The 11642-nt window shown below is 41.6% G+C and overlaps 1 protein-coding gene across 3 annotated transcripts in view; it reads left to right on the top strand.

Annotated features, from left to right (window-relative positions):
* The window catches only part of whrna (whirlin a), a 102014-nt gene that overhangs the window by 52549 nt on the left and 37823 nt on the right, over positions 1–11642 (top strand). For all 3 annotated transcript variants that reach the window (XR_003051778.1, XM_025062480.1, XM_008324275.2), the window contains exon 5: positions 9272–9480. Coding sequence is in view for 2 of the 3 variants with exons in the window: in XM_025062480.1 (XP_024918248.1) it covers positions 9272–9480 (209 nt within the window). In the remaining variant the exon portion in view is untranslated. The remainder of the gene's footprint in view (positions 1–9271; positions 9481–11642) is intronic.

The following is an 11642-nucleotide window of genomic DNA, read 5'->3' as shown; positions in this document are numbered from 1 at the left end:
TTCTTCTTCTTCTTCTTCTTCTTCTCCTTCTCCTTCTTCTTCTTCTTCCTCTCCTCTTCCTTGGATTTTTCTTTCCGCAGTATCACAAACAACATGGACATATTTGAACAACAGTGGGCTCATGAAGAGCTGTTGTGCCAGGTGGCTGACAATTTACTGCATTTTGCACAGCTCCTACACTAAATTGCTGTGTTTTACAGTTTTTTTTTTAAACCAACAGTAGACAAACTGTTTTGTTAACAAATCAAATATTTTTCTCTTTCAGGTGGCTGGCAGCAAACTACGGTTTGCACAGCCCCTGAATGAATTTGCTGATTGTTTGGTGCTTTACCGTTTTTACACCTCCTGTTAATAAACAGTTATTTTAAAATTCCAAAAATCTCCTCCTCCTCCTCTTTCTCCTTCTTTTGCTGCTTCTCCTGCTCATTTTCCTCCTTCATCTTTATCCCTTTCTTTTTCTTCTTCGTCCTACTTCTTCTTGTTCTTCTGTCGTCGTCTTCTTTCCCGGGCTCATTTCCTTCTTCTCCCTTATTTTTTTATTTCTTCCAATTCTTCTTCTTCCTTCTTTTCTTCTAACCTCTGAACAGTGTCCTCCTGTGAGGAATCTCTCACAGGAGGAGGATGAACGTATTAAAAAAAAAAAAGAAAAGAAGAAAACTCTTTCAGGGAAATGTGAATCAGGGTGAAAATGAGTTTCTGTAGCAGGACTAGAGGTGAGTACTGATTCTTGATAGAACAACGCATCATAAATCAGACTCTGGAATTACAATTATTGATGATCTGACAGCAAATATTGATATTTTCAAAAAAAAAAGTACAGCTGTGGAGAAGTGTGGAGCAGTGCAGCTAATGAAGCTTCTGTCTGCTCTCTGTTCCTGTTCCCGTTTACATCCTGTTTTTGTTATTTAGTGTGGTTGTTAATTTTCTCCTCCAGTTTTATTTTAGCCCTGTTGGAAAATTTAGGATTTAGATGGTGTATTGATCCCAGTGGAACTCGGTCATTTTCGGTGAGCTACATCCACAATCACATCAACAGCCGACATTATGTTTTATTTCAAAGGCTCAGACGCAAAAACAAACCAAAAGAACATGGTGCAACAAATAAGAAAGAAAGAGATAGTTTAAAGGTAACTGAAATATATTGCCAAAAAGACACGTTATAGACATGTTAAAAGAGTTTTTAGACAAATAGCTAGCATTCACAATTTGAGCAGCCAATCTTTAAACAGAATCCTCAAGCAAACATAGCCAGTAGAAAACAAACAGCTTTAGAGATGAGTGAGTGTAGCTAAAAAGACAGCTTAAAGCAGTAAGCAAAAGACAAGAGGCTTTTGTGTTTCGATGCTTGTCGTTGTCACAGTAAAGTAACTGTAAATGCAGAAGTTAACAAAGTTAAAGAAGGTCAGATTATCTAAGGTGTGTTTGGGTTCTGAGGAAACAAGCAGATTGGTTACGTCTTTTTAAATGTGTGTCTCGTCCCTGAAGATGCAGCTCAGTCTGACACTGGTCGTGGGCTCACTGTCAGCGCTGAATGATTGATTGATTAGGTCCAGTTTTAGTTGGCCGTCCTTTCTTCACTCAGATGTCCTCGATCATCACTATATATATATATTATAATGTGTGACAAGTACATCATTTGGACTTTTATTAGAGAAGTAAAAACAATTTGACATTTGTAATTGCATTTTAACTTCAGACATGTGATGCACTTGTCTGTCACATGTTTGTGCTGCTGTGGAGGTGAAGCAGGACTGTAGGTATAAACTAGGGATGCTGAAAATGGCCCAAAGGTGCACTTTTTGGTTTTCGGCAGAAAGACTTTTATCACCGAAACACAAAAACCGCGGCAAGTACAGGCTTGTCTGAAAGTGCCAACATGTCTGCGATGTGAATGCATTCCAATATATCTCAGAAAGACCAACGGAAAACGTGTAATGCTGAAATTTTAAGACATCTGCAAAGAGTTTCTCCACGTCGGGTTTATTCATCACCTGAAATCCAAACATCCTATTGCTATGCTGAATATGAGAGGAAGGAAAGCCTTTTTGCGCAAAGGCGAGTCTTCACTGCATACAGCACAGACCAGGAGCTCCCCGCGACATTCACTTCACACCAGTTGGTCTTAATAGAGAACATTCTCTCTCTTCTTGCCCTGTTTGAGCAGCTAACTAAAGAGACCAGCTTCTCTGATGCATCTGTAGCAGATGTTATTCATTTAATGGCAGCAGTAAAGTGTCTTCTAAGCAGAGATGTTGAGACGGACTATGGAGTGAAAACAATGAAAAGTACACTCACAGAGTCTGTCAGCACAGGCTTCACTGAGATCTATTCGGATCCTCTGCACTTCATCACGACTGTACTCCACGTTATAAAGATCATTACTTGGATGGCAATTGACTTAATGCACTTTTTGGTTTTATGAGAAAACATTTAATTTTACAATCTTTCAGCAGCTAAGTAGGCCTGTACATTATCATTTATTGTACACGTAAGTCAGGTCAAGTTTAACATTTTTATTTGGAATTTTACTTTATTTTGTACATTGTTGGAATGTGCTAAATAAATATTTTCATAATTTTGTAATTGTTTTATTTTTTTTCAAACATTAATATTAAGTTATGCAATGGGAAACAGTGGTAGTCTGTGTGGACATTAAAGACAGTGGAAACAGTGGTAGTCTGTGTGGACATTAAAGGCAGTGGAAACAGTGGTAGTCTGTGTGGACATTAAAGACAGTGGAAACAGTGGTAGTCTGTGTGGACATTAAAGGCAGTGGAAACAGTGGTAGTCTGTGTGGACATTAAAGACAGTGGAAACAGTGGTAGTCTGTGTGGACATTAAAGGCAGTGGAAACAGTGGTAGTCTGTGTGGACATTAAAGACAGTGGAAACAGTGGTAGTCTGTGTGGACATTAAAGGCAGTGGAAACAGTGGTAGTCTGTGTGGACATTAAAGACAGTGGAAACAGTGGTAGTCTGTGTGGACATTAAAGGCAGTGGAAACAGTGGTAGTCTGTGTGGACATTAAAGACAGTGGAAACAGTGGTAGTCTGTGTGGACATTAAAGGCAGTGGAAACAGTGGTAGTCTGTGTGGACATTAAAGACAGTGGAAACAGTGGTAGTCTGTGTGGACATTAAAGGCAGTGGAAACAGTGGTAGTCTGTGTGGACATTAAAGACAGTGGAAACAGTGGTAGTCTGTGTGGACATTAAAGGCAGTGGAAACAGTGGTAGTCTGTGTGGACATTAAAGACAGTGGAAACAGTGGTAGTCTGTGTGGACATTAAAGGCAGTGGAAACAGTGGTAGTCTGTGTGGACATTAAAGACAGTGGAAACAGTGGTAGTCTGTGTGGACATTAAAGGCAGTGGAAACAGTGGTAGTCTGTGTGGACATTAAAGACAGTGGAAACAGTGGTAGTCTGTGTGGACATTAAAGGCAGTGGAAACAGTGGTAGTCTGTGTGGACATTAAAGACAGTGGAAACAGTGGTAGTCTGTGTGGACATTAAAGGCAGTGGAAACAGTGGTAGTCTGTGTGGACATTAAAGACAGTGGAAACAGTGGTAGTCTGTGTGGACATTAAAGGCAGTGGAAACAGTGGTAGTCTGTGTGGACATTAAAGACAGTGGAAACAGTGGTAGTCTGTGTGGACATTAAAGGCAGTGGAAACAGTGGTAGTCTGTGTGGACATTAAAGACAGTGGAAACAGTGGTAGTCTGTGTGGACATTAAAGGCAGTGGAAACAGTGGTAGTCTGTGTGGACATTAAAGACAGTGGAAACAGTGGTAGTCTGTGTGGACATTAAAGGCAGTGGAAACAGTGGTAGTCTGTGTGGACATTAAAGACAGTGGAAACAGTGGTAGTCTGTGTGGACATTAAAGGCAGTGGAAACAGTGGTAGTCTGTGTGGACATTAAAGACAGTGGAAACAGTGGTAGTCTGTGTGGACATTAAAGGCAGTGGAAACAGTGGTAGTCTGTGTGGACATTAAAGACAGTGGAAACAGTGGTAGTCTGTGTGGACATTAAAGGCAGTGGAAACAGTGGTAGTCTGTGTGGACATTAAAGACAGTGGAAACAGTGGTAGTCTGTGTGGACATTAAAGGCAGTGGAAACAGTGGTAGTCTGTGTGGACATTAAAGACAGTGGAAACAGTGGTAGTCTGTGTGGACATTAAAGGCAGTGGAAACAGTGGTAGTCTGTGTGGACATTAAAGACAGTGGAAACAGTGGTAGTCTGTGTGGACATTAAAGGCAGTGGAAACAGTGGTAGTCTGTGTGGACATTAAAGACAGTGGAAACAGTGGTAGTCTGTGTGGACATTAAAGGCAGTGGAAACAGTGGTAGTCTGTGTGGACATTAAAGACAGTGGAAACAGTGGTAGTCTGTGTGGACATTAAAGGCAGTGGAAACAGTGGTAGTCTGTGTGGACATTAAAGACAGTGGAAACAGTGGTAGTCTGTGTGGACATTAAAGGCAGTGGAAACAGTGGTAGTCTGTGTGGACATTAAAGACAGTGGAAACAGTGGTAGTCTGTGTGGACATTAAAGGCAGTGGAAACAGTGGTAGTCTGTGTGGACATTAAAGACAGTGGAAACAGTGGTAGTCTGTGTGGACATTAAAGGCAGTGGAAACAGTGGTAGTCTGTGTGGACATTAAAGGCAGTGGAAACAGTGGTAGTCTGTGTGGACATTAAAGGCAGTGGAAACAGTGGTAGTCTGTGTGGACATTAAAGGCAGTGGAAACAGTGGTAGTCTGTGTGGACATTAAAGGCAGTGGAAACAGTGGTAGTCTGTGTGGACATTAAAGGCAGTGGAAACAGTGGTAGTCTGTGTGGACATTAAAGGCAGTGGAAACAGTGGTAGTCTGTGTGGACATTAAAGGCAGTGGAAACAGTGGTAGTCTGTGTGGACATTAAAGGCAGTGGAAACAGTGGTAGTCTGTGTGGACATTAAAGGCAGTGGAGACAGTAGTGGTCTGTGTGGACATCAAAAAAGAGCAGGAGACAGTGGTGGTCTGTGTGGACATTACAGACAGAGGTGTCAGTGGTGGTCTGTGTGGACATTAACTACAGTGGAGATAGTAGTGGTCTGTGTGGACATTAACTACAGTGGAGATAGTAGTGGTCTGTGTGGACATTAACTACAGTGGAGACAGTAGTGGTTTGTGTGGACATTAACTACAGTGGAGACAGTAGTGGTCTGTGTGGACATTACAGACAGAGGAGACAGTTGTGGTCTATGTGGACATTACAGACAGAGGAGACAGTGGTGGTCTGTGTGGACATAAACTACAGTGGAGACAGTGGTGGTCTGTGTGGATATTACAGAAAGAGGAGTCAGTGGTGGTGTGGAGAGTAAAGACAGACCCAGTTGTGGATACACTGTTTCTGTTGGTGTGCCTTCTTTTTGCTGTCCCCTTTATGGACGGGAGTCATACTGCACAACAATGCCCCCCATGTTTTCCTGTGGCACTGCTCTGTTTTATGTCTTGGGTACGCAATAAAATGGAACACTGTGAAAACAGAGGACAGGCTGCGTACAAGTACTGCACACACCAGGCTCTAGCTGAAAAGGAAATGACCATGTTTTTTGGTAACTAGCCTTGGTAACTCATGGTAACCCACTAGTCTGGAACAGGATGAGGAGCTTCTTATTTTATTCCTCATTTTTATGTTTCTGGTTGTGCCTCCAGGAGGTTAACACCAATAATACATCAGCTAAAAGTGAGTCACATTCTATTCCCTCTGGATTCTGGTTCAGAGGAACGTCTGTGGTTTGATACTTTTACAAGTTCAACTGAAGATGAGTTTTAAAAAGCAGAATTAAAAACAGTATATTCTCTTTTTTGTTCATTTTTTTTCCCCCAAAGTTAATGAATACAGAGGAGACATTTATTCTAAAAAAATAATACGTTAAAATGTTGAAATTAAAATCACTGAGACTGTTTTTGTGATGGTTAAAAAAAAAATCGACTTTTGAAGTAGAGAACTTTATGATTGCACTAGTTTTCATGAGTGATGATGTTTAATTTTATGGATCAGAAAAATTCCAATATCACTGCTCAGGTTGTTGCTTCTTTGGTAACTAGTGAACTCTCTTCCAGTTCATCTGTTGTCCACTGCCTCCTTCAAACTTCACAGGTTTCACCTTGGTGTCTGAGAACATAGTCTTTAAAACTAGGGATGTCCCATAACATCGGCCGACTGATATTACCATATTTTGCGATATCTTTCGGTTCTTCCTCCAGTGATGAAAACCCAATAACGAAATGCCTGGGTTTCGCCAAATAATGACTGCTTCAAAAAATACTTTAATGCCCCAGCATCAGACCAATCAGATGCCTCAGTGCTCTGAAGAACTTTTATTGAAACACAATTGCAGTAACTCGTTCTAAACTCCTTTATTGCTCCCAACCCAGCTTCTCCAAAAACACCTTTTCCTCCTTTCACGCTCTCCGCACTCTCTCTTCCTCATGCACACATGCGCTCTCACCACACCTCCTCACTCGCTCTCCCATACCAGTAAATAACTCTTAACTCCTTCAACAAATAAACAGAACATTATCAGCGCTAAACAAGCCTCTAGTCACTAGATGGCAGCATTGTAGCTAATTTTATTAATCTATATTGATAATCAGAGGATTGTATGCAGAATTCTGGTGCCAGCAATTCTTACAGTGGTTTGTACGGATAAATAAATAAATAAATATTACCAGGTGCTCCATAGTATTTTAATTTAATTTAATTCTGTCCCTAAGGGGGTGGAAAATACTTGAGAAACACCGTGAGCAGGCAACACTGCCCCACTATATTGGTATCGGTTGATATCAGAATTGGAAATTAAGTGTTTTGACAATATCGGATATCGGACATCCCTATTTAAAACCTGTAAAGTCTGTGGGTTTGGATCCAGTCTTTACTGAATCTGAAATTAGACTGAGTTTTTGTTGGACAATTTTTTTTTTTTTACCTCAACAAAACAAGTTCGTCATTTCCCTGCTGCTGCTGCTGCTGCTGCAGCCACAGCTCCTCACGGGTTTGGTTGCTTAGACACAGTAACACCACGACGCCCCTCCCCCTGGGCCCACAAAACAGAGAACGCAGCCCCAAAAGCAATAAGGCAGGAACGTGACATTTAGGGTCTTTTGTAAAACGCTGGACCCCCAGCATTAAGTCTAAATGCCAGACAAATAAGTGGTGATATCAATAGCCGCAGATTGGCCTCTAAACACAGTGTCTGTTGAAGGGAGAAGAGCTGTGAATAATGAAGTCCGTCCTCGGAGATTGAATCATTGACGCTGTGCCGACACATAAAGTCAATATTTATGTTTTTACCCGCAATAAAATGGCTTGGAATAAACTTGGAATTTCACGCAAACGGGTGATTATTAACGTGGCGGACTAAGAGTAAACAGTTCTGTTCCATCAGGAACCGATAGTTCTGAATCCATATTGATTTGTGTTTTTTCAACATTAATTCCTCATCTATGGTCCGTTGTTTTCAGGGTAACTGCAGACAATGCGCGGTGTCACTGATGATGGTGGGGTTAGTTCTCAGGTCCATCACAGGGACACGTAGTGAGAGCAGAACAGTTCTTGGTGATATTTTTATTATTGAATTATATGTGAGGTCTGTCTGTCTCGCGGTGCTCCTCTGTGTGGAGTTGATTAGTGTGATCACACTCACCTGTGTCTGTCATTAATCTCACTGGTGTCACCTGGTGCCCTGGGTATAGATACCTCTCGGCCTCACTATGTCTCTGTCTCTGTCTTTGTTCTGTGGTGGTCGTGGTTTTGGTTTTGGTTTGAAGCCTGGGCTTTGTTTCTTTGTTGCTTGTTCCTGCTACCCTGTGAGATGACTTGAAGAGAGTCTGCCTCCTGCTGCATCTGGGTCCTGCCTCCATTGTCACACTCATGGCAGGAAGTGACATTTTATTTACAATGTCCATATTACTCTAAACCAGTACTTCTCAAACAGTGGGGCGAGCCCCTCTGGAGGGGGCACGGTGAGGTGACTCAGGGGGGCGTGAGGGGCTTCCAATGGAATATGGCTCACTGGACATAAGTGTACCACTGCTGTAATGATAACAAGCCTCCAGCCACTAGGTGGCAGCAACTCATACAGTGGTTTGTACAGATAAAAATATACACGTTATCAGGTTCTCAATAGTATTTTTATTTGCCAGGTGTGGGTCGGAGGGTGTCTTGAAAACATTTCTCTCTCGAGTCTTGCTGTGATTGGTTCATGTCAGTGTGTTTATATAAAATACAAACTTTCTACAAAAATAACATTCTTCAGTTGCAGGTTTAGTTTTATGAAGATATAAATTGTTATAAGCAATCGTGGTTCTAGGTGCTGAAGAATAATAAGGACAGCTGACTAGAAGAACCACAGGACTGTTTTGTTCTGTTTTTTTTTTTTTTCAGTCTGTGATCTAAGTGTTAGACTCTGGGGTAGAACACCACCAGTTATCGTGGGCAGTGAAGGATATACCTGTTGTCACAAGTGCAACAGACCAGTCCCTTTGTGAGCATCGTTTAGAGTAGCCTGTAAATTGGGATGCCTGTTTTCTATATTGGGGTGTATTTTAACACCTTGTGGCCAATATAGGCTGCACGCTCTTTCCAGGTTTCCATCTTGTAAATGGCCGACTGTCACCAGCACAGCGGCACCGATGGCTGTGCAAATGGAGGATCACACAAATCAATGGCATTGATTCATCCACAATGAGACAAAGGCAGACATAAAAAAAAAAAAAAAAGGATGAGAGCTGATGCTGAGATGGTGCTTCAGCTTCATAAGGGTCTGTGCTCTGACACGCCTCAGGGACCTGACCTCATCCACATCTGGTTATAGTGTGGATACAATCATCACCCGCTGTTTGCTGCTGCCTGCAGGCTCAGTCTGCTGAAAGAATGAGAAATTACACGGAAATGCATTTTCAATCACCTCAAACAGCGCTGGTCTTGAACCTGTCAGCATTAATAGAATGCTTTAAATCTTTCTGTAATTATTTCTTTTCAACAGAGAAACTCAACCTCTTTTTTTTTTTTTTTTCCTCCAAAATAAGGCAGCGATTTGACTTTTGTGCTCTGATCCGTGACATTTCTTTTCCACTACCTTCGTCTGTGACATTACCTTTCTCTAACCTTCTGGATCTGTGAACCTTTGAATGTTACAGGCCTTGCCCGCCCCACCCTCTCCATCGACACCAACACCTCCACTTCACTCAGCCCCTCCCACCATGCCTCTCTGTTCCCTCCCCTCGATGCAGGTTGGCGACCAGATCTTGGAGGTGAATGGCCGCAGCTTCCTGAGCATCCCTCACGACGAGGCTGTCCGAGTTCTGAAGTCTTCACGACACTTAATGATGACGGTGAAAGATGTCGGACGAGTACCACATGCCCGAACAGTGGTGGGCGAGACCAAGTGGATCGCCAGCTCTCAGATCGCAGAGAGCTCCGCCGACAGCAGTGTGTCGGGGTGAGTTTGTGAAAACAAAAGATTGGCCATGATGTAGAAAATGTTAAAGATCTTATTTTTTACTTGTATGACTCTCTTAAAGTGGTAAACATATTTGAAAACCCTTTAATGTTGGCTGTAAACTTACTCTTCACTACTGTATGTGTGATGTCATTGTTTGTTACTAATCCATGTAGTAACAGTAAAGCGCAGGGGTTCAGTAAATTCCAACATCATCTGCATAAAAACGCACTCATGTATATTTGTATACTGTAAGACTTTGAATTTAATTTGCTGAATATGTCAAGGGTTTTTATATGATCTTTCATTGTAGCATCACAGAGTCATCTGCAAACAATTGCACACTAGTAACTACTTGAAAAGCTTTAACAAACTTTATACCTCTATATGTCTACAATTTACTCTCTGTAAAACTCTAGTATCTATGGATAGGCTCCACTTTTTAAACCAGATAACATCGCTAAAACAAAACTAATTTAAAATTTAGTTCCCAAACCTCCAGGGAATCTTTTCCTCCACCTCCTTTATTTATTTCAAGCCAATTTCTTCAGACCATACCTGAGCAAATTACGGCCCGTAGGCCAGATACGGCCCACTGTGTTTTTAATCCGGCCCACTAAACACTGGTACAAGTTATGATAAAATCCTTCTGTTTCATGCATTAGAGCAAATCAACTGTAATTACTGTTGATTCCACTTAATGGCACCATCTCTTTGTAATGACATTTTCTCAAACAAAAAAAGGGCTGTACCTGAGAAACGGAGAACGTAATGATCTTACATCCACGCAATTTAAAGGCTGATGTACAAGATTAGAAGATTAGATAGAAAAAATAGAATTGTATATACAGTATATATGTATACTGGTCACAGTGGAACCTCGAGATACAAGCATAATCCCTTCTAGGACCGAGCTCGTAACTCGAGGTGATCGTATCTCAAATATTTTATCTAAAATAACTAACTAATAACTATAAATTAATCAGTTTTCGCCCTCTAAAAAACTCAGTTTTAATTGCTATAGAGACATACACACACACACAAAAACTATAACATATATAAGGATTCCTGTGATTTAAAATAACGTGCTCTTAATTATGAGTTCTTACCTTCGAGACAGACGATACTGTAGCGGCTAATGGTGGCATGGGGGGGGGGGGTGGAGGGAAGCAAGTTGGCCCCTACGTAGACACTTGATTCCGTAGCGTACCTTACACGTACACTACACTTACATAAACTTAGAATTAACTTACATTTTTTGTTTGTTTTTTACTTTCCTGTTTTTTTTTTTTTTTTTTGCTTCTTTTGATTTGTATCCTTTCTTTAGTTGGCACCACGCTCATATTTATCGACAATTTCATGCTTTATTTCCATGGTCATCATGCACCATCCTTACCACTCTCATAGGATTCATCACTATTATGAAAAATAATGTAGAGTAGAGTAGAGTAGAGTAGGGCTTTATGTACAAAATAGAGAGAAAATCACGTAAATAGTGCAAACACAATATGGAAAACTCGCGAAAGATGCGTACGGAAGTTGACGAACACGTGAAGTGAACGAGTGAGGCGCCATGGGCTGCTCCGAGTGCTCGGCCATCTTGCGTCGGTGTCTGTAAGCGTGCTCGTATATCAAGTCTTTACTCGTATCTCAAAGCAAAAATTAGCTTGAAGGCTAGTACAAGCAAGTATGAATATACAGAAGTTGTGGTTATTACACGGATTTTTACAAGTTTTTGCAGATACATTCCCTTACCCACCAGTCATTTATTGCACCCTCCTCCCCCCAAGACTTAAACTGTCACTGAACAGACTCCTTTGATTGCTGGTGAATGCCTGGATGATTTTCTCCTCAGCGTAGTAAAGTCCAACAGAACCAGTCGGCAGGTCAGAACTGGTAATTCATCCAGGATTCTCCAAACAAACACTGTTGCAGAAGACGTCTGAACATACTGTCCAACAAGTTCTGTTCTGTTCTGTTGAATCTGCACAGTCTCCTATTATAATAATACTGCGCTCTCTGCTGAGGCAGCACAGCGAAGACTGATGGTGATGGGCTCTGGTGTCGGGGGTGGGGGTTCAACAGAACACACACAGATGCCTGAGGGCCCAGACATACAGGGTGAGGGCTGGGGGGGGGGGGGGGGCCACTTTGGTCTAGAA

This window comes from Cynoglossus semilaevis, chromosome 14, assembly GCF_000523025.1.
Source record: "Cynoglossus semilaevis isolate Cse_v1.0 chromosome 14, Cse_v1.0, whole genome shotgun sequence".
Classification (NCBI taxonomy): Eukaryota; Metazoa; Chordata; class Actinopteri; order Pleuronectiformes; family Cynoglossidae; genus Cynoglossus; species Cynoglossus semilaevis.
The sequence above is the reverse complement of the archived record's forward strand: the minus strand, read 5'-3'. Positions and strand labels throughout refer to the sequence as shown.